The 24,252-nt window shown below is 42.0% G+C and overlaps 1 protein-coding gene across 5 annotated transcripts in view; it reads right to left on the reverse strand.

Moving 5' to 3' along the window:
• The window catches only part of KANSL3 (KAT8 regulatory NSL complex subunit 3), a 35,743-nt gene extending 15,079 nt beyond the window's left edge, over nt 1-20,664 (reverse strand). For all 5 annotated transcript variants that reach the window (XM_072148935.1, XM_072148939.1, XM_072148936.1 and 2 more), the window contains exons 1-15: nt 20,516-20,664; nt 12,498-12,745; nt 10,344-10,514; nt 8,930-9,020; nt 8,662-8,847; nt 8,421-8,552; nt 8,197-8,313; nt 7,265-7,366; nt 7,054-7,125; nt 5,917-5,991; nt 4,654-4,811; nt 4,457-4,520; nt 3,206-3,406; nt 2,283-2,433; nt 1,967-2,044 (exon numbers count right to left, since the gene is read on the reverse strand). In XM_072148935.1, coding sequence (XP_072005036.1) covers nt 1,967-2,044; nt 2,283-2,433; nt 3,206-3,406; nt 4,457-4,520; nt 4,654-4,811; nt 5,917-5,991; nt 7,054-7,125; nt 7,265-7,366; nt 8,197-8,313; nt 8,421-8,552; nt 8,662-8,847; nt 8,930-9,020; nt 10,344-10,514; nt 12,498-12,712 — 1,813 coding nt within the window. In that variant the 5' untranslated portion in view covers nt 12,713-12,745; nt 20,516-20,664. The remainder of the gene's footprint in view (nt 1-1,966; nt 2,045-2,282; nt 2,434-3,205; nt 3,407-4,456; nt 4,521-4,653; nt 4,812-5,916; nt 5,992-7,053; nt 7,126-7,264; nt 7,367-8,196; nt 8,314-8,420; nt 8,553-8,661; nt 8,848-8,929; nt 9,021-10,343; nt 10,515-12,497; nt 12,746-20,515) is intronic.
• Between the last annotated feature and the right edge of the window lie 3,588 nt (nt 20,665-24,252).

The raw sequence follows: 24,252 nt of genomic DNA on the forward strand, positions 1-24,252 counted from the left end.
TAACGAGCACTCGAGCATTTTAGTGCTCGCTCATCTCTAATTATATCATAAATTATATTGTAGCTTGCAGCCACTTTGTATTTAAATTATCTTATATTTTAGCTCAAGATAATATAAAGATGAAAATAAGGTATATAGGGGTAGAGTACCTGTAACAATACATAAATAAATAGCAAACTATAAAAAATATATATATATCTGTAGAGAATAACTTGGTAGGGACGTACATATGAGATAAATTAATATATTAATTATTACATATTAGTTGCTAAAATACAAGTGCACATAATTAAAAGAGGGGAGAGCAGGAAGGAACAGCAGAAAGAACTAAAGAGACACTCAAGGCTTGGAGTTTAATAGGGGTATATTAAGAGTCATACCTAAAAAACGTTTTCCAAGCTTTCATTGAGCCCAACGGGTGTCAAACATTGTAGTTTAAAAAGCTGAATCTCTGTGGTGTGTTAGGTTTAATGTGTTCAATAGGGGTTATCTTAAAGTCTTTCATATTGCAACTGTGATGGGTAGCCGCGTGTCGTGAGACACTAAGTCTTAACGCGCATGCGCCGTTTCTATGACGGACGATAGTCGCGTTCTCCGCCGGAAGTCACTTCCGGCGTTTCCGGTATCTCCGGCATCATTTGCGGGACTGCGCATGCGCTACCCGCCAATTGCCGATGGCGCGACAATTTCCTTTTTGGTGCCATTTCTTCACTTCACCACAGCCTCTGATTGTAAGTAAATGTTCTACACTTTACTATAACCGGCGCTTTTGAGCTGTGAGAGCTGCATATATAGTGTACTAGCCCTAGAATTATACCCTATTCCTGACTTCTGACGCAACCAAAGAATTGGATGTCCTAACTGCCAATACTACATCTTGTAACTTGGGATCTCAATAAAACTATATACGCTTATGAGTTAAGAATCCACCAGGTGAGCATCATATATTCTACACCTAAACATCACCCAATTCCAAACGTTATCACCCGAGGCGCCGCCCTTTGTGTTTTCCCGTTTTTTGTATCTTGGCCTGCAGTTCTATATAATGAGAGGGACCATTTAAAAGAAAATTTACCATCAAAATCAAGCATGGAAATACCAGGGACACTTACTTATAGATCTAGGCACAGCAACTGTGGTAATCTTCTTATATTTGTTAGCCATGGCCTCCTCCCTTCTTAAATCAACATTTAAAATTATGTCAGTAGCCTCAATTTAAAAGTTGATTTTAGAAGGAGGGGGGGCCATGGCTAACAAATATAAGAAAATTACCTGGCTTGTTTAAGCTTAATTTTGATGGTAGATTTCTTTTAACCCCTTAACGACCTGGCCCTTTTTAGTTTTTTCACTTCCATTTTTCACTCACCACCTTCAAAAATCTGTAACTTTTTTATTTTTCCACATAAAGAGCTGTGTGATGGCTTATTTTCTGCGTAACAAATTTCACTTCATAGTGCTGGTATTAAATATTCCATACCGTGGAATGGTGAAAAAACACATTTGCAACGTTTTCTTGTGGGCTTGGATTTTACAGATTTCACTCTGCGCCACAAATGACATGTCTACTTTATTCTTTGGGTCGGTACGATTACGGGGATACCAAATTTTTATATTGTTTTCATACATGTACAAAAATTAAAACCTCCTGTACAAAATTTTTTGGGGGGATTTTGTCATCTTCTGGCGCCAATAACTTTTTCATACTTTGGTGTACGGAGCTGTGGGTAGTGTAATTTTTTCCGACTTTAGATGGCGTTTTCATTGCTATAATTTTTAGGACTGTACGGCCTTTTGATCACTTTTTGAAGTTGCTGGCGGCGATCGACGTGACCGGCCATGGAGAGGGCTCGTTTCGTGAGCCCTCTCCATGCACTGGGACCCGTCGGGAAGGGGTTAACCTGAAAAGGGATTCTTAAGCAGAATGTAAAAAAAAAAAAACATTCAAAGTATAGTCCGACCCACTCACCAAACACACAGGAGGGGGAGCCTGTCGGCAGAGACTTTCTCACCAGCATATTCTGTTTCAGGAAAGCAGCAAACTGAGCTAAAATACAACAACAATTAGGCAACAGTTAAAGTAAAGCACTATGCACTGTATCTGGATAATGTGCTTATAGTCACGTTGAAGCCCATTGTTAGAGAAAATAAAACTAGAAAAAAAATAATGTTGTACAGGAACATAAGTAACCTTAACACAGCAAAGATAACACCAGAGGGAATCTAGAGTAAATACATCTAAACAATATTATTCTGTTGTCTATGGCACACAGGTAAGCACTCACCTTGAGCCTGTTTAGGATTTACAGTGGTGCCAGGTCTTTGTATTTGTGTCTTTAAAGGCACAGTAGTCTGCCCTGGTTTATGAGAGGTGGGGATTGCAGTTAACTTTGTTTTAGGGCTGGAGGCTGGACTGCTAGACATGCTGGACAGATCCTTAAAGAAAAGAGAAAACGTTTTTGTGAATATGAAACTTAATTAGTTTAATCACTTACACATTAAAGAGCTACATTCTCAAAACATTTTAGCTCTCAGTTGTAAGGATAAGTCCGGTGGATTCCCAACATATCTTAACAATGGATGGATAGGACATCAATGGTTGACTGCCGTACACCTTGAGGGTGTCTCCCCAGTGATGTAACTGACTATATATGGACAACGTAAGCTCACTGGAGGCCAGGGGATGGATGCATTACTTTGCATCTGCCCCCCGGAAGGCTATCATGACCTCTGCTAAGCGTTTACATAGTAGCTTGTTGTGTTTTCCACCCGGTGTACATATACTGTGTATATGGAGGCAAACAGCATGCTTCTAGCTACCATTATTAGGCTGCATTCACACGAAAGTATTCCCACTCGGCGCACTGGAAAGGAGGCGAGGTGAGTGCTGAAAATAATGCTGCATGACTGTTCTTGCAGCCAAAGATAGAGCATGCTCTATCTTTTTTGTGGACACAGCACGGCGAGCACTCGTTGGACTGTAGCCCACAAACATTCTTTACAATATGCACCAATGGCAAAACACATGCTTTTAATATGAAACAACAAGTAAAGGTGCAACCCAAAATAGCGCATGCCACATGTAGCCAGAGTGCACCTTGGACCTAAAAACTACCAAAGGCCAATCATATTAAGGATACTGGACATTTTACACTGTCTCCATACGGAAGCATTTAAAGCTCTGCCTCAGCATTTCCACAATTCTCACCTCAGATCCAGAAGGGGAAGCAGGGAAACGTGTAGCAGGGGAGGCCGGCCTGCTATTCCTTTCTGACAAATCAAGTGATAAATCTCTCCTCAGGAACTCCCTCGGCTTTTTTTTCTTCTCAGCATCAAGATCACGTGGATCAGAACCAGAATGGCCATCAGCTCGTGTTAAAACCCCCGTAAGAAAGTCAGCTATCTCATCCTTAGAAGAAAACATTAAAAAAGTAAAAAGTTGTGATTTGCTTTACAAAAGAAAATAAACTAAATGAACATCAATCAGTCATTTGAGGAGAGAAGGGTAATAGCGTTACCTACCATGAGTATAATATCATAAAACCCTCTAAAAACATTGTATAAATAAGAATAATAAAAAGTGAATATCCCCTGTGAGAAGTTACAAGGGGCCATTATTGATGGCAGATATGTGTCACCGAGGTGCCTGGCCTCAGTGAAGTGAGCCGGTTAATGTTTAGTCAGGAACCTTTAGGTTTCTGACAATTGTTAATGTAGTAAAGCTGCTTAATGCAGTTGATCCGGGCTGGCTTTCATTGGAGTAGTCAAGAGCAGGGTGGGTGACTACTCCCACATATCCAGGCCAGGCTTTGGCTGAGAGATAAAGCCAGGAAGCTCAGGTGAGCTGGGGGATGTGTTTGCAGTCTGGAAGTCTCTGCTATACTGCATGCAGAGCTGGAGGTGTTACACAGCCAAAGATCAGCAATAGTGACATTGTTTGGTTATGCTGCGGGATGGAGACACAACCTACAAAGGACTGTGAGTCCGGCCTGTTTATATGGACTGTATTTTCTGTTATATGCTGAAGCAAGCGATTCTGTTTCGTTACACTGTTTTTGGAAAGAAATAAAACAGCTACCTGGACTGTTACTGAAGTTGCCATTTGAGTTGATCCCCTACACCCCAAAATACCACTTTTTGTGTCTTGGGATAATGATCACTGATGTATCATATGAGAAATATACCTGGCTCTAAACAACTTTCTTCAAGTATTTTAGGGTGGCCAAAAATATTAGATAGACCAAAGAGAGTGGTCCAGTTCATACCACAAAAAACAGTGCCTGTATATAACGGAGGCCTTATGAAAGGGAACCTTTACCACATTTAAGAAAATGGGAACTGATGATAAACAGAAGGGCTTCCGTTTACCTTCACTATTAGGGGTTTGTTATTCCATAATGGAAAAAGTAGAAACCTAGATATTATAGCTGTGTGACAACATATATGCTTTGAGATTTACCTGAATGCATCGGTCCACCATACTTTGTGTCAGACTTTCAGTTTTCTTCTTAATTTTGCTTATCCTGAGAGCAAATTACACAGACATGTTGTCAGCTGTACATAAATATTAGTGTTGGTTACATTACAACAACTTTTACAGTCAAACTTTTAATTGCTTTGCAACTTTCTTTTCCCTTATATCCCATTAACTCTTACCGGAGATTATCATCAGCCCCTCCAACAATGACCAAGCTGTTGTCTGCTCTGAGCTTTTCTCGAAAATCCTCCATTGCTTCTGGGTGACACTGAAGGGCATTCTGGCCAATGACAAACAGTACAGGTGTCTTCATGTCAAGCAGAGGGTCATCAACATCCTACAAAGGCAAGGACACAATTATTCATATTAAACAGGGACAGGCATGTTTTGTCAATCAATCTTTTCCCCCTAAAAGATAGCTTTTTGATGTTCGGTGTAGGAAACATAACATAAGCCTAAGCACGTAAGCCTGAGTGCCTCCGGCTCATTTATATAATTTTTTATAAGTTATTTTCTCTGTGTGTGCCCTTCCTGTATGCACTAAAAATAGTTCCACTTAGTGTATAAAGATACGGCCATGGAATGCAGGACATCTACCATCAGTCAGAACTGATGGTAGATGTCCTTTAGGTTTGTTAAACATTTTGGGATGGGAAAACTAGAGGAGTTATCATACTAAAGTATAATTTTATACGGACGCTTTCTATTTCATTAGGGTTATTCAAGTAGGGTAGTATCTAGTTACTGTTCTCAACCACAAAAGGTTTCCACAAAAGTCATCATCACAGAGGATAGGAAGAAAACTTATTCCAAATGTATACAAAATGTTATTTTTTTATAACTCTCCCACATACCGTATTTTCCGGACTATAAGGCGCACTTAAAAGCCTTGGATTTCCGTGGAAATCCAAAGTGCGCCTTATAGTCCGGTGCGCCCTATGTATGGCGCTTGGCAGCGGACCATACTTACATAGGTCCCCGCTACCAGAGACAGCAGATCTCCAGCGGGAACAGCAGACCATGCGGCACGAACAACTTCTGCCGCGTGGTCTGCAGTTCCCGCTGGAGATCTGCTGTCTCCGGTAGCAGGGACCTATGTAAGTATGGTCCGCTGCCCTCCTCCACCTCCCCCTCACCTTCCCCGCGTTCCCCGTCGCGTCTCGGCATCGCGTCCCGTCGTGTCCCCGCTCCGCCCCCGGACCTCCGCCACGCCCCCGGACCCCGCGCCTTATAGTCCGATGCGCCTTATATATGGAATTATTACATATATAAGGCGCATCGGACTAGAGCGCCTTATAGTCCGGTGCGCCGTATAGGGCGAAAAATACGGTACTGTAGTCTTGTGTGTGACAATTCACCAGGTTAGGTAAAGCAGGGAGAACAGGACTCTAATTTTCCATAGCCTGTATTTGTTATACAATACAACATTAATCAGCACTTACTCCTCTGGGTCCATCAATAGTGAGCAGAGGGAATCCCAAACATACCACGGCGGTCACATATTCCATGAGAGAAACCTGAAACAGTCAGAATGATAGGACATCTAAAGTTAAATTATGTGCATGGCTATAAACATACAAATAAGTATAATGCGTCTATTTAAAGGGAACCTGTCAGCAGGATCTCATATATCAGGTTTATGTCAGATGCTGCCGATCTCATTATACACAACGCAAACATGTTTATCAAACAAATTTATCCGCTGCTTGATTTTGGGGAAATCATATTTAGAAAAAGGTACCCCATTCTATTCAACTTCTGTTGTCTGAGTCATGTGGGAGTGTTTTCAACAGTGACTTCATGAATCAGGATCCAGAAGTTGAACAGAGATGGGTAACTTGTCCAAAGGCTAAAAACAAACCAGCAGATGTTTTCGTCAAATACATTTATTTCTATGTTTCATCCAGCAGAAGCGGTTAGATTCCCTTTATATACCAATTTATAGATGAAAACAAACTAGACACAGTTAATGGCTGTGGGCACCTCTGATGAAGTTGCGATTATGTTTATGCTTCAGTCTACAATATTTTTTTGTTCATGCTCCAGTCTACAATACTTTTATGTTTAGATATTTCTTATATGGCTAGATACATGCTCCGAGTATCCAGGGTCCTATGGTCTTTCCTAGCTCCCGTGTACTCACATTGCTGCTGACAGACATGGATAAGGAGTGAGATATTCTGCTCTCTAAGATTTCTCTTCCCTCTCTACACAGCCTGGGTGATCTTTCTCTCTCTCTCTCTCCTCCAGACAGCAGTGGGTACTCTTCTCCGTATCTACACTTGAATACTATACAGCCTATATTATCTGAAGACTTCTTCATCTCTGGCACTGAGAGACAAGGAGAGAAAGCAAAGAGCCCAAATATTGCCAGAGGCAGTGCTATTTTGGGACTATGCTGAACATACATCCAACTATATAAAGAAAATTCTACATCAGAAAATGGTGGGAAACCCTTAATAAAAGGTAATGTATAAATTGGTTTATTTTTGCATTTAGGAAGTAGATAAGCTAAAAACTGCTGTGTAAAGGCAAATGAAGTCTTTAAATTGTATAAATTAACCAGGATCACTACTTACATGACAAGCAACCAAGGCTCCAGTATTCCAACCAATTAGAATTACTGGTTTGTGTGGATGATGATTGTGGACCTGTATGGAAATCAGAAATATGATAAAGATGCCGTAACAGCGCTGAAAAACATTAAATTGCTTTACATTATAGTGACATAAAGCCCTTTAGTATCCTTCTTCCAAAACGGAACTAGTCATATAATAGGATATGACGAACCTCAACAACTTTTCCCCGCAGTCCAGCAATCATGTTTTCTAGGCACTGTAGTGAGGTTAACCCGCTACCACTGTTTAACAACTGGGAACCAACAGGTATGACCTAAAATAAAAATTAAAAAAATGAATTCCTGATTTATTTTTGCAGAAAGTAGATTATTCTTACAAAAACATATAATTATCTAAAGCGCTTTCAATGTAAGCTTATAGGTGATTGCATCAGCAATGCACTTTCATCTCTGAAGCCAAATACAAACCTAATTTGACAATGTGAGAGACAGACAGAAGATGACCTTTGACCAGTGCTAGGGAACGAACTCACAGAGAAAACTCTGAATGTAGAATAGTCAGCATTTGGATGTTGAAATAAACAAGTGTGGTGATGCTCAACAACCTAATACGAGGAGATCAATCAGATGTGCTCTGTGTCCCACTATGAACTTGCCCAAAGGGTTTTACAGTGAAATATCTAATTTTCCTGTTTGTATTCATAGCAATACATTAAACATATATGTAGCACAAACAGATTCTGCTGTATTTTAGGAAATCAGAGCTTGTGTACAAACACATTGGACATTACCTAGCAAAAAATCAGTCAGTCAATCTAAATAATAGGAGCAGAGGCCCAGCCAAAGGAGCCTACAGCCTATCAGGAAATTGGATTAACATGAGATAAAAGTGCTTGTCTGAAGTGCTCATCCATCTTTCATTGGATAAGGCAGTACACATACAATGTCATGAGCTGTCACCAGCCAGTAGCTGTGTATGAAGACAGTCAGAAAATGGCATGTAGGAGTTTGTGTTGGATAAATACATGAGGTTTTTGATCAATAATACGAAATGGACGAGGAAAAAGGAGAGTTTCCTTAGGGAGAGTAAATGTTCTTGTACATATCTTTAGGGAACACAAGACTAAATCATAACCCAACTAACCTTGGCCAAGCAAGAGAGCTGGGATTGCCAGAATCGGTGTCGCCGTGAGGTGGGGAATATAGAGTTTGTGGGTCCTGATGGAGCAATGAGAATGAGAGGCGAGCCTGGAAGCTTGCTCTATGCACAAATGAGTGAAAAAAAAAAAGAATGTAAAAGAATATAAGATTTATGGCATAACATTTTAGACAGTAGCAAAGAAGCACCTACACAGCAAATTCACTTACCGGTTTATTATGAGACAAAACTCCAACTGCTGGGTCCCATGGTCTCTTCAATAGCAAAGATAATGCTTCCGCACTAGCGCCTCCAGCCCTGACAGTGGAGGCGAGTAGCATGCGGTCAATAAGAGCCGGGATCTGTGGGGGACATAGTCGATGTGTAAAATGAAAAAAAATTCAAGTCAGCATATTTCCTTATATAAAAAGGGTAATTTCTAAAATTCTATACAACCAACAAACCAATTACCTTTCCTTTCAGCGTCTGCAATGCATCCAGATAAGCAGCCAGCAAGGGCAAGCTGAGAGTTTCCACCAGGGTAGTATGCAGCCACTGAACCAACTTGGTATCCCAACTTACAGAAGCCAATGCTTGTCGTACACGCCGAGCACACTTGTCCACAGAAATCCTTCTCAGTACTGGCTCATTGACAGCCTGTGATGGATTAAATATATGATGATGAGTCTCTCAATGTGCTATCTGAGAACATGACAAGAAAATGTAAAATGACACTTACACCATCATTAGCAAGCCTGGCAAGGCGATCAGACTGCAGAGCTTTCAAAATCTTGTTGAACAACTTGTTCTGTGATGTAGTCCAGCCAGTTCTAAATTAAATGGCAAGAGAGGAAATGCATAGAAAACACATTATTCTATACACTTTTGAGTATTTACAATGAACTGATCATAACCCAATAGTTTAACCCCTTATCACTGACACTAGTTTTCAGCTTAATGACCAGACTCGATTTTTTTTACATGTCTCACGATAATTGGTTGTCACAGAGAGGGCGCCGCCACCTCGTCATGTGACTTGGGGTGCAACTATACGGGTTAATTTAGCCTACTCAAACTTGCGCTCAATTTTGCAAAAGTTCGTAAAAATTCTTCATTTTCAAAGTTTGAAATGTTCTGCTTTCCAGACAGGAGTAAAACTACCCAAAAAGCTAGATAATTAATATTTACAGAATGTCTGCTTTATGTTCGGATGATATTTTATGCGTCCTCTCATTTTTCTAGGATGTTATGAGGCGCAGAACTTTAGGTGCAATTTTTCTCATTTTCATGAAAATCGCCAAAACTCACATTTTGAGGGACAACTCAGCCTGCAAGTGCCTTAGAAAGGCCTAAATAATAGTAAAACCACATAAATGACACCACTATATTTTTTCCGATCCCGAGTGTTAGTGCCGGTTCTGGGCTGTGACATCACAGCGAGACCCGGTGTCCCCAAAACTTCTTCTGACGTGCTGCCGTAGAAAGGAGTTACTTCAGAAGAAGTACCCTTAATGACCGCCGTAAAAGGCGATAGGGCGGTCATTAAGGGGTTAAATGGAACAGCAGTCACTAAGGTATGCTGCCAGACCCAGATAAAATGATGCTAAAACTCCTCCACGCTTCACAGCAGGAGGTTAGTGGCCATTGGGGTCCCAGCAGTGTGATAATTACCTGCAGTAAATATATAATAGTGGCTTAATATCACTAGCAAAATGTAATCGTGTGCAAAAATAATTCTACAATCTACCATCAAATTCCATCACGATAGACCAGGAACACTTACTCATAGATCCAGGCACAGTGACTGTGGTAATTGACTAATATGTGTTATCCATGGTCTTCTTCCTTGTAGCATCAGTAACAATAAAATAATGAGCCTAAAGTTCTCCTAGGGGTGTTACCAGAGCCCCTCTATGCTCTGTACTTACACTCTCTTATTCCCCTCCCTCATTCTTTCAAAGCACTTCTCCTCTCCCATGGCCTACTCTAATCTCACACACTGAAAGAGGGAAGTACAGTGTAACAGCCTGTGAAGCTACAGCACATTACCACAGTCACAGTGCCTATGAGTGAGTGCCCCTGGTTTATAATGTTTATTAATGTTTAATAATGTTGGATTTCCCTTTAATGAAGAAATGTTATAAACCTCTCACCTATTGACATGATCTTCCCAGTCATCAGGCGGTGGTGGTGCCTCGGTGTCTGTACGTACAAAAATCACATGACGTTCACACTCATTCATTACACTTCTGGCCTTCTGGTTATCATACAATGGCATTGGTGTTGGAGGGACAGATTCCACATCGATGGGGACATCTGCTTCACTGGGAAAAAGAAAAAAAAAAAAAATCTAAGTTATTCCAAACACGGATTCTGGACTACAGCAGCTTCATTGAAGTGACGCTTAGGTGCCTAGAGCTCCAGAATGAGTTAAGTACATTGGTTTTGATTTTACATATTGGAAAAATATTACACTGCGCAATTTCCAGATTGATATTCTGCAAATCCCCATGAAAATCTACAAGTGCTTTTTTAATAAGGATTTGTGATATGTGTTGCGTGTTTTTACCACTTTTTCTAACCTAATCTGAGGTCATCAGGATCCAGATTACACACAGATTATTTTTCTCAAATTTCACTCTCGCATAGAGAAAAAAAAAATAAACCCCACAAAGGAAAATGACAAAATCATTAATTTACTGCGCATGAAAGAATGCATTGTCTATTTTACTTTTTCCAAATCACATTCACTTAAAGGGATATTCCCATCTGGGCATTCCCATTTAATTTAATTCATTGCCATATGTAAACATTTCTTCAATTGGATGTTATTCAAAAATATGTTCCTGTGTCAAGATAATTTCTCATAAATGTAGCCATGTTGTCCCTTAGAAAACAGATAGCTTCCTCGGATATGACCATCTCACACTCTAGCAGTGGTGACCAGACATGCGCTACTAAGCCCTGTCTGACCTCCTGGCTTCAGCAATCATTACCACAGGACGGCTGTGCGACATGTAGTAACTCCCGGACATTTCATATACAAAAAACCTTTTGTTTCTTTATGCAATCCCAGAGACGCAGTCTTGTTTCTAAGGGACCATATGACTACATTTATGAGAAATTATCTTCACACAGGTACCGTATTTTCTGGACTATAAGACGCACTTTTTAGCAAGAAAAAATCTTGCTAAAAAGTCTCTGCGTCTTATAGTCCGGGGATCAGCGCTGCCAGACCCTCCTGACCCCTGTAAGGCAGATCGGGTGATGCTCTGATATACAGCTGCACCCGATCTGCCAGAGAGGAGAGGCTCCGTACTACTCTTACCTCTCCCCGATGTCCTACTGGTACAGGACCTGTGGTGATGTCAGAATCATATGACTGATCACATGATTCTTACATCACCGCAGGTCTCATACTGTCATGCTGCACTGGGACAGGGTAAGAAGAAGGGGAATGGGGGAAGTGTGTGTGTATGTATATGTGTGTATAGGTGAGCTGTGTGTGTGTGTGTGTGTGTGTGTAGGTGAGCTGTGTGTGTAGAGGTGAGTTGTGTGTGTATGTGGATGGATGATGCAGTGCTGAGTGTGTAAATATATGTCTTTGTGTGCTGTGCTTTAGTGTGACCAACAGGGATATTTTAATTGGTATAAAATGTATTTATCCTTTTTTGGAATCCTAAATCTGGGGTGCGTCCTATAGTAAGAAGCGTCTTATAGTCCGAAAAATATGGTACATATTTTTTAATAACATCTAATTGAAGAAATATATATATATGGCAGATTAATGAAACTAAATGTGAATGCCCAGACGAGAATACCACTTTTAAATTCTACTGTTAAGCGACAGACTTTCTGCAACAAAATCCACACGTAATCTACGGATACCCTTGCAGAGCAATTTGGGACGCTAAACCATCATAATGTCCATAATGGGAGCTGAACATCGAATATGTTCATCTGGGCCTTCAGAAATCATGCAGTTATAGTTCTACCTTCTTTAACCTGATTTGTAAAACACCTGCTTAACACAGGCTTTTCTGCAGCCAACACTAACAGCTCCAATCATCAATAATCACTGCTATTCTCTCTTTTACTGGAGACAGAAGGGAGATAAAAGCACTAATAGCATGTGTAAAGTATCCGAACTACATATAACTTACATATATTCTATACAAAGAAGTTAAACTTAGGAGTGTGACAGCATGAGTTGTGCAGCGCAGGCTGTGAGCAGATACAGGTTACTGAGCCTGTGTATGAACGTAGTATGGAAGAAATAATACATTACGACATTGGTTAAAACTTACACTACACTTTCTTGTTGTCTTCGTGGAGTAATGAAAAGAGTTCGGGTGGGACGGGCATTACTGGCATCTGGGTGGGCACTCCAAGGCTTTGCATAGCTATGGTCTAAGAATACCAAGTCCAACTCTCTCTCATGTACGGACAACTGGAAGAGGAGGGAGGTGCCCATTCTCCTCGCAGAGGATTGTAAGTCTCGTTCGCTTGTCCTATGGGTCATCTTTATTGATGAAGGCACAATACTACAAGATACCTTGAAAATAAAAAAAAAAAGAAACACATAAGAGTTAGCAATACAGTTTCCAATATTCTTGAGTCTTTTTTGTGTGCCAAGCAGTATAAAGGTGCCTACAATAGATCTACCAACTAAATCCCACAATGAATAGATATGAATATCAACTCGGTTTACATCACGTTACTTGCCATACGTTGTAAGGACACGTCAGGGGGATTCCGACCTGTCCTTACAATATTTGGCACATACGTATCACACTGTATGCTTATTTAGTGGGATATGTCATCCAGGGTCCCCCCTTATTCCACTTGAACGCGGAGGGGAGAGGATTGGCTGCTACTGATGTACAGTGTGTTTCCCCAGTGATGTTACTTTCCTAATATGGACAGTGACTTCATCGGGTTCACCCTCCTGCTAGGTGACGTATGCGCTCAGCACGCCTGGAGGAGGGATGCAAGACGCTGCATCCACTCCCCATAGGCTTTTATGGTCTCCGCTGAGCGCATATATCGCTCAGCGGGAGGGAAAAACGTAGGGTATATATAAAACGTGATGTGTTCCCAGCCTTACACAAGCCCACACAATATGTATGATGTTATTTCTTACCACATCAATTCAGCTTGGGTTTTAATTTTTTAAGGACACGGCCCAGTGTCACTATAAGTGGTTATAGCTTTGGAACGCTATGAGATATCCGGGGGATTTTGAGATTGTTTTCTCGTGACACATTGTACTTCAAATTAGTTTAAAAATTTGGATGATATCTTTTGTGTTTAGTTATGAAAAAAACCTAAATTTGGCAAAAATTTTGAAAAACTCTTTATTTTCAAAGTTCTAAATTCTGTACTTTTGATGCAGATAGTCACAGCACCCAAATAAATTCATAACTTACATTTCCCAAATGTCTGCTTTATGTTGGCATGGTTTTTTAAGATTTCACATATTTTACTAGAATGTTATGAAGCTCAGAATTTGGGGGCCATTTTTCAAATTTTTGGGAAAATCACCAAAACTAATATTTAGATGGACCTGCTCAACTTATAATTGACTGTGAGCTAGACTTGTGAATGACCCCATTATGGAAACTACACCCCTCAACGTATGAAAAAGCACTTTTAAGAAGTTTGTTAACCCTTTAGGTGTTTTATAGGGGTTAAAACAAAATGTATGTGCAGTCTACAAATTGTAATTTTTTTTGACAATACAATCATTTTGGTGGAAAATCAAACATTTGTAATGGATTAAATGAAAAAAGGCTCCACAAAGTTTGATACCTAATTTCTCCTGAGTACACTGATACCCCATATGTGGTGGTAACCTGCTGTATGGGTGCACAGCCGGGCATAGAAGGGAAGGAGGCGCCATCCAGATCAGATTTGCTATGTCACATTGTACAGGCTATAATTTTTTTTGTTTTTTATTGTGGACCTATAGGAGCTTATTTTTTTTTGCCACATGAGATGCACTTTTATGGTACATAATTTTGGGGCATCTATAGCTAATTAGTGAGATTTTATTAACTCTTTGTTGGTGGAGGAAATGAAAATCATCAATTTTTAGGAACATTTTTTTGTGGGTTTTTTTTTTGTGGCCGTTTTGCGAGAAGGATTGTTCTTTTTAGTGGTCTTATTTTAAACTGCGTAACTTTTAAAAAACACTTTTTAGAGCATCTTTTAAAGGGTATAAATTAAAAATCATCTTTTTTCAGAGCATTTTTTGAGGTTGTTTTTAACAAGGTTCACTTTGCGGGTCCAATAACGATTCTGTTTTATTATGCAGATTGTCACGGATGTGGCGATACCAAATATGTGGGGGTTTCGTGTATTTTATTCAATTTTACTGAATAAAAACTAAATTTAGAGAAAATCCTGTTCATTTTAGCATCACCATCTTTTCATATGCAGAACTTTTTTTATTTTTCGGCTGACAAATCTGGTTAGGGGCTTATTTTTTGCGAGAAGAGTTGTTCTTTTTAGTGGTCTCATAGAGTGCGTAACTTTTTTAAATCACTTTTTAGAGCATTTTTTAAGTTATTACCGTATATACTCGAGTATAAGCCGAGACCACTAATTTTATCACCAAAAACTGGGAAAACCTATTGACTCGAGTATAAGCCGAGGGTGGGAAATGCATTGGTCACAGACCCCCCAGTATACAGCCAACCAGCCCCCTGTAGTATACGGCCAGCCCAGCCTGCCCCCAGCAGTATACGGCCAGCCCAGCCTGCCCCCAGCAGTATACGGCCAGCCCAGCCTGCCCCCAGCAGTATACGGCCAGCCCAGCCTGCCCCCAGCAGTATACGGCCAGCCCAGCCTGCCCCCAGCAGTATACGGCCAGCCCAGCCTGCCCCCAGCAGTATACGGCCAGCCCAGCTTGCCCCTAGTATACCGCCTGCCCACAGTAGTATACCGCCTGCCCACAGTAGTATACCGCCTGCCCCACAGTAGTATACCGCCTGCCCCACAGTAGTATACCGCCTGCCCCACAGTAGTATACCGCCTGCCCCACAGTAGTATACCGCCTGCCCCACAGTAGTATACCGCCTGCCCCACAGTAGTATACCGCCTGCCCCACAGTAGTATACCGCCTGCCCCACAGTAGTATACCGCCTGCCCACAGTAGTATACCGCCTGCCCACAGTAGTATACCGCCTGCCCACAGTAGTATACCGCCTGCCCACAGTAGTATACAGCCTGCCCACAGTAGTATACAGCCTGCCCACAGTAGTATACAGCCTGCCCACAGTAGTATACAGCCTGCCCACAGTAGTATACAGCCTGCCCACAGTAGTATACAGCCTGCCCACAGTAGTATACAGCCTGCCCACAGTAGTATACAGCCTGCCCACAGTAGTATACAGCCTGCCCACAGTAGTATACAGCCTGCCCACAGTAGTATACAGCCTGCCCACAGTAGTATACAGCCTGCCCACAGTAGTATACAGCCTGCCCACAGTAGTATACAGCCTGCCCACAGTAGTATACAGCCTGCCCACAGTAGTATACAGCCTGCCCACAGTAGTATACAGCCTGCCCACAGTAGTATACAGCCTGCCCACAGTAGTATACAGCCTGCCCACAGTAGTATACAGCCTGCCCACAGTAGTATACAGCCTGCCCACAGTAGTATACAGCCTGCCCACAGTAGTATACAGCCTGCCCACAGTAGTATACAGCCTGCCCACAGTAGTATACAGCCACCAGCCCTCAGTAGAATACAGCCTGCCCCATGTAATATACAGCCTGCCCCGTGTAGTATACAGCCACCAGCCCCCAGTAGTATACAGCCACCAGTAGTATACAGCCACCAGCCCCCAGTAGTATACAGCTTGCCCCATGTAGTATACAGCCAAACCCAGCATTAAAAAAAAAAAAACTTATATACTCACCCTCCGGTGGCCCGGATGTGCAGCGCAAGAAGAGGAGCCGCGCGGACATCGGGGGAGCAGCGCTGCACATCGGGGCCACCGGAGGGTGAGTATATAAGTTTATTATTTTTAAAGTATTTTTTACTTATTTATTTGACTCGTGTATAATCAGAGGGGACGTTTTTCAGCACATTTTTTGTGCTGAAAAACTCGGCTTATACACGAGTATATAATTAAAAATGATCTTTTTTCGGAAGGTTTTTTGCATTTACCGTGCAGGTCCAGTAACGATTCCGTTTTATTATATGGATTGTTACGGGCGTGGCAATACCAAATATGTGGCGGTATTTTGTGTGTTTGTGGTTTTTATAGTTTATTAAGTGTTTTTATGGGAAAGTGACATTTTAGGGGCTTATATTTTAATGTATTTATTTTTTATTTATTCTAATGTGTTAACTTTTGTGTTTTTCACTTTTTTTTTTTTTTTACTTATACATAGTTGATGCTCTGATCGCTGGTTCAAGTCCAATGCACTGGTCTACAATACTTCTTCATTGTAGAGCAGTGTAAACGCATGCTCAGACAGTTTACAGTCAGACCCGGAAGGGGTCTGACTGCCAGGGACATCGGGCAGCCCGGAAGCACTAGGCAGTCTTCGGAGCTGCCCAGAAGAGGATCGGATCCCCCGGTAAGCGGCACAGGGGACCTGATCCATTGCAGAAACACCCTTACGCGCCGCAGTCATGCATGACTGCGGCGTAAGGGGTTAACAACTGCGATCGGAGTCGGCTCCATTTGCGGCTCCATTTGCGGGTGTTACAGCGTGGTGTCAGCTGTGATTGACAGCTGACAGCCGCTGCTTCTGCTACCGGATCTGTTCGTGAGCTGGTGCCAGAAGCAGGACGTTATAGTGCGTCCTGGTGCGCTAAGCATCTAGCCACCAGGACGTACTATAACGTCCAGGTGCGCCTAGGGGTTAAGGATCATAACTTTTTATTTCATGGTCTGTCAAAATAGTCATGTAGGGGCACATATTTTGTGAGACCATTTAAACTGCACTGGGGTGTTTTCCAGGCTAAAAATATGCATGAACTACCCTAAGCACGGGTTCTCAATATCAGATTGGTAGAGGTTTAATCCCAGCACCCCTACTTTATATGTTGTTGTGCAGTTAAGGATGAATGGAGAGAGGTCACATCCAATGGAGAACATGGTTGGGCTTATGTGGATGTGTTTTCTGCATAACAAACTGTACTTCCAATTTAATATTAGTATTTATATTTAGTACTTAAAGGGGTATTCCTACGAAGACAAGTTTCTTAAATATACTCAGGATAACAAAATAACACATTCTCTAATTCACTGTTATTAACAAAAATACAACATTTCACAGATATAATTCCAACTGTCTCTATCAGTCCACGTGTACACAATTTCAGTTACCCCTAGACACGACCCTGTAACTTCTGACTTTAGGGTGGGCAGCCATCTTGCCTGAGGCTTCACAGAGCTTGTCGCTCTCTCTCTGCACATTAGCCCCGCCCCCCTGCAGTCCAGGACATAGCTCACTTGCTGATACACACTGAAACTCCTGCCGGCAGCAGTATGAGAAGTACTACAGATAAGTTATTTATGGGGGTAGGAAGGCACAGGAGATCTAGTGTGTTGTGGAATAGCAGAAATGTAGCAGAGCTGACAGTCTGTAATAGGCATCTCATCATCGCTGATCTGTCTCTCATCTCTCTTTTTATGTGTCAGATACTAGTGCAATGCTCAGAAGGTATATGAAAGTGTATATAAACTTGTACCCTGATAATCTAACCACATTTTCAGGTCACAGAACTAGATGGATCATAAAGTGTCTGCTTAGAGAGTCCATGCACACACTCTGGGATTTTACACTGACCATCACTGAGTGATAAGAGCTAAAACAGCAATAAAACGGAGTAAAAACGTGAAGTAAAGGGTTAAAAATGATCTTTATTGTGTAAACATCACTAGGGGATTGCGATTTTAGAATTTTCCTTCATGGGAAAAACCCTTTAATATTCTATGCCATGTACTGGGATGCCGGAAAAAAATTACTAATGCAAGAGGCTGCATTAACGCCTGTACAAGCTTCGTGGACACTTGTAAAGGCAGTTTAACTCCTACAAAAACAGTGTCATGCATATAAATCAGCATGACACTTATTTCTACCTCTGTCTGGGCCGTGAGCAGCAGCCACGTCTAGCTCCTTCAGTGCTGGAGATCCTGACCTGGATAGAAGGTCACGGAATTGGAGCAGTTACGCAGAGCTGTAGCAGTGAGGAGCTCTGCCGATTTATATGGCACCATGCACTCAAAGCCATCGTCAGGATACTGTGCTATGAAACAGGGACTTATACAATCAGTCCTCTGTCACACATTGTATATAGCAGTACAGTGCAATGTCCCTTCAGGTGAATCCCAAGATGACACCACAAGGATTCCCTTAGAAGAGAGTGCCAACAGGCATGTAGAGAAGATGCTATATAGGTTTTATTGTGTTTCAATAAATTAAAAATAATAAAAAAAAATATTACACACACACTATATATGTCTGTGTAAATATATAAATGTGCACAAAAAATAGCATTTTCATACTGTGGAGCTGACATTTCCATTGCTACAGTTATGGGGAGAGTATGACCTTTTAATCCCGTTTTATTCAACTTTTCATTTGTGGTACCATGCAAAAAGGTGGCAATTCAGACTTTTTGCACTGGTGTGAAAAATAGTTTTTATGTTTTGATACATTGGGCATTTGGGATGCAAGGATTGTCAACATGGTAATGGTGCTTGTCAATATGGTGACGCAAATGCAGTACTGGGGCAGCTTTTCCTGTGGTACGTAAATAATCAACAGGGGGGCTGTGGAGTTAGACTTGTGATAATAAATGAGGAAAATGTACAAATTTCCGTTGAAGGAAATCTACCATCAGGATCATGGATTATAGACCAAATATATTTACATGCTGGTGTGTGCCCCTTTATCAGGATCTGCTCTGGTTTTAATTACTTATGCCCGCAATTTTTAAGAAAATATGCTTTAAAAACTATGCAAACGAGCCTGAGGGGCTCCAGGCTCCATTAACTTCTATGGAATGTGGAGCCCCTCAGGCTCATTTTGAAGCCTTTTTTTCATAAAAACAAAGGCATAAAAAGCGTAAAGAAGAGCGGATCCTGACAGCAGCCTAGATTCATCAACCACAGTCCAGAGTACAGTACCGGAGAAATGATTAACACCACCCCTGAACCCAAATACTGCATTCAGTGCAGACAATAATAGTGCAGACCAAGAGAGCAGATTATAATAGTACTAGGGCCACACTCAAGGCTTGACAGGCTGCATGTGTCCTGTCGGTGCGGTTTGTGCACTCTTGATCTCCCTTTTAGTTTGTGCTGCACTTTATGTACAGTCTGAATCAGTGATTATTTTGGTGGAACTGAAGTGGAGGTTTGGAAACTTGAGGAGTCAGTGGTTTAGTGGCTCCACAGGCCTGGTGAATATCCACAATTGGCCCTTGCATAATGCAAACAACAACCTGCAATGTATGAAAAGGCTCAGCGCTCCTGTCCATTTTTAGGCAACCCATGGAAACCGACCTGTATGTTGGTCTGATCCCACAGACATTGCACAAGACAGGGGTCCTTACATACAAAAATACAGCAGCACCAGCGTTTGATGAAGTCCCTACCCCACTAGATGCTCCGGCCTCCTGATGTTTCCCTCAACCAGCTGCCCTAGCCGCATAAAAATTTTTTGCATATACATGCAATAAAGTTTTCTAAAAGACACCCGGGACGTGAGGATTAGCCCAAAAAAGGGGTATCCTCACGTCCCATACATCCACCTACCACCCCTTCTACCTTTATAGGTAGAATCGGGGTGGTAGGTGCCATTTAAAGGGTTAAACTACTTTCAGGTTCCACTACTGATTACTGTAAAATCCAGGCACAAATGTGAAAATCTTGACCGCACTCCTGAAGATGCGAATGTGAACAGCGCTTTATAGCAGGGGTAGTGATAAGTATGTCTCACTATAGTGTCATGGTGAGGAATCATTGTACACAGTATGGATAATCACCTAGTAGCCTGTATACACCCAACACTAAAACATTACAAGCAGGATGAGCGCTGCTGCATCGGCCGATCCCTCGTAGTACAATCGCATTGTCTCCATGTTATTCACCAAGTGATACAATGCGCACTGCTGCGTCACCAGACAAAAAACAACCACATAATAACAGCACAGCGATCACACTACGCGTACAGCTCATCACTAGCGGCGATGCTCCACACCCTCGTAACACCGCACACAAAACGCAGACAGACGAGCTTTGTCGCCGAACACACAACCGCAAAACTAACGCCCCCATGTGTATCACTACGCGCTCACCTTTCCGGTTTATTTATTTCTCCACCTCATGTTCCCTCTCGGTAGCCCCACCTACTCCTCTCGGTCTCCCGGTAGTTCGGGCCCGTTGCGTCGTCGGAACGTAGCGACGTCCAGTCGTCTGACGTCAGCGAGGGGAGGCGGAGAAAAGGCGGGAAATGTGAGGGGAGGAGCGATGCCACCACACGTAGGAGAGTGTAGTCAGTAAGCAGAAGAGTATTATCATACTGTACGTGGTAGTCTCTGACTAAAGATTTTTTTTGGGAATAATCTCATATGTGACGGTAAATGATAGGTAAACAAGTTCTTGCTCTTTCATTGGTAGGGAAGACCAGGTAAAGGCAATCACAGTGACTGAGGTAATCTTATTTACAGTTGTTATCCTTCTAAACAGGGGTGTAACTAGGAGAGCTTGGGCCCCATAGCAGATTTCTGCATGGGGCCCCCCTTCCCCTTTAAAAAAAAAATAAAATATATATATATATATATATATATATATATACACATATATTGGTACAGACATGTTTATACAATTGAACACATTTACGCACTCATGTACACACATTTATATTATATACACACAGGTAAAGTTCTAAAATCATTCACTCACTTTTATATACATGTATACTCTTATACGCACACATTTATGCACTTACATGTACATTTATACACTAATACATACAGGTTATACAAACGCATACAGTATACACACATGCAATTTGCATATATACTGTATAGTGCATACACGTTATTTATCTTATGCCGGCCGCTGCTCCGGCGCAGCCGCATGCACCAAAAGCCTTTGGCCTCTTGATATATCTGGCAGGATGCTGGGAAGTGTCTCTCTACACCAGGCACGACCTGGCATAGAAGTAAACGCAGCCAGCAATTTTTCACACAGTACAGTTTGCCAGCAGCAGAAAGTGCACGGGCGTGGGGACAGGAGTACCCCATGCCGGCCCACTCCCTGCCGCACCCCTCCACTCCCCACTAGCGTGAAGGTGGCGGATTGGCGCATTGGGGTGCAAAAGTCCTGATAAATACCCCCCATACTGTGTATACATACAGCATATATATACATACAGTATATACAGCATCTACATACAGCATATATACACATACAGTATATACAGCATCTATGCATATACATACAGTATATGCAGCATCTACGCATATAAACACATACAGTATATACAGCATCTACGCATATACTGCGTATACATACAACAAATATAAACATATATACATACACACCATATATACTCATACAGAATATACATAAATACTCATACAGCAGACACACATACAGCATATGCATATATATATATATATATATATATACACACACACATATACATACACATATATACACACATACGTACATACATATACATGCTCAGATAAAATTACTAACTTATTTTATGGTCGTGGCGGGCGATGGTTTCAGGAGGGGTGGAACGTCTCACCTCCCGTTGGGGCAGTAGTGATGTCCTGCCAGGGGTAAGGGGGGGGCACATTGCTGTAGATTGGGCAGCGGGTGGCTGACTGAGTCATGGAGGCGGGCTTGAGGTCGTGCCGGTAAGCACGTAGGGGACGTGTCGGTGCTTGGGAGGACATGCCTGAGGGCGGGCAAGGGGAGGGAGCGGGGCCGCGGAGGTTAGACATGCCGGTGGGCGGGCAGGGGATCGTGGAGGCAGGCAAGGGCGGGGCTGCGGGGGGCAGACCTGCCGGTGGGCGGGCAGGGGATCGTGGAGGCGGGCGGGCGGTAGGGTAGGAGAACATGGAGGCGGGCAGGAGATTGTGGAGGCGGGTGGTTTGATAGGAGGACGTGGAGGCTGGGGGCCCGGAGAATATGCTGGCAGGGGCACGTGCTGGCTATCATATGTTGCCGACTGTCAGGGGGTGCGGGAGAGTGGGCAGCCGACACAGGTGGGTGGCTCTGTGTTCGGCACAGCAGGTATTACTGCTATACTGTTCACAGGCGGGGGAGGGGCTAGAGAGAACCGCACTAGTACATTTTGGTTTCACATCCATCCCGGGCCCCCCGCTACGGCTGTTGTTACGCCACTGCTTTGAAAAATCAACTTTTAGACATGGCCCTTTTTTGTTTTTTTATTTCCATTTTTAACTCCCCACCTTCAAAATTTTTATACATATAGAGTGCTGTGATGGCTTGTTTTCTGTGTAACAAATTGCACTTTATAATCATGGTATTTAATATTCCATGCTGTGTACTGGGAAGCGGGAACAAAATTCCAAATGCAGTGAAATTGGTGGAAAAACGTATTCGCGCTGTGTTCGTGTGGGGTTGGATTTTATGGATTTCACTATGCGCCCCAAATTACATGTCACTTTATTCTTTGTATAGGTTTTAAAATGTTTTCATACGTTTACAAGAATTAAAACCTCCTGTACAAATATTTTTTTTTTAATTTTGCCATCTTGTGGCGCTAATAACTTTTTCATACTTCGGTGTATGGAGCTGTGAGTAGTGTAATTTTTTTTCGATTTTTGATGACTTTTTCATTGCTACCATTTTAGGACTATGACCTTTATCACTTTTTATTGAATTTTTTTATATTTTTCAAAATGGCAAAGTGCCATTTTCAACTTTGGGCGCTATTTTCCATTTTGCGGTTAAACGCAGTAAAAAAAAGTTATTATATTTTTATATCAGTTCTAGGGAATTATTTGAATTTTTATTATCCCTTTTATATAAATTTTTTTTTTTTTTTTTTTTTGTTTTAATATTTTTCAGCCCCCCTAGGGTACTTTAACCCTAGGTTGTCTGATAGATCCTACTATATATTGCCATACTACAGTATGGCAGTATATGGGGATTTTCCGCCTCATTCAATACAATGTGCTAATCGCACATTGTAATCAATGGGTTAAAGCGAGACAGCTGTCATGGCGACCGATCGCCGCTCCCCGATGACATCACAGGGCTTTTTAAGCCGACAGCAAAGCTTAACACCCGCAATCGGTTACTGTAAGTGTTTGCTGCAATATGCAGCAAAGTCCTACCGGCTATGGAGAGGGCTTAGCCTGTGAACCCTCTCCATGCACCCTGACCCGGCGTGTGATGTACTATTACGTCACATGTCAGGAATGGGGTTAAAGGGTTTCTTTTTTTGAGTGCTTCTCAATAAATTAGAATATCAGCAAAAAGGTTTTTTTTTTTCAGGAATGCAATTCAAAACTTGAAATTCATATATTATATATATATTATATATACAAACATAATGAACTTTTTCATGTGATTATTTTTGTTAATGTTCAGGGGACACAGGAAGAGGCCGGCAATTTATCAGGGCACAATAGCCCTTTAAACCTTATAGAGCCAGGAGGAGCTATTTCTGTAATGGTGATATAATAATATGAACCTTCACATAGTGAAATGATATTGTTTCAGCTATAAGTGTCTTGTATCAACAAAAGAGCCACCCAGATTTACCTTGTTAAAAGAAATGAATCGTGTGTGGTATAAAGGATTAAAGGATATGTTAAAAAGGCAATCTATGAGGATAGGGCAACTTTGCCCACTTCCCAGATGGCCACTGTCATTTTTGGGGTGCACATGACAAAAAGTTGATCCCTACCTCACTTCCGAGGGGTGTGCTTAAGCGGCTCCTGCATCGTTTGGAAGGCGGTGCTGGAACTGTGACGCTGGCGGCCGGATTCTGAGGTGTTGTGGACGCTTCCTGACATGCGTTGCAACAATACACGGCCTTTCTGGT

Source organism: Engystomops pustulosus, chromosome 4 (genome assembly GCF_040894005.1).
Source record: "Engystomops pustulosus chromosome 4, aEngPut4.maternal, whole genome shotgun sequence".
NCBI lineage: Eukaryota > Metazoa > Chordata > Amphibia > Anura > Leptodactylidae > Engystomops > Engystomops pustulosus.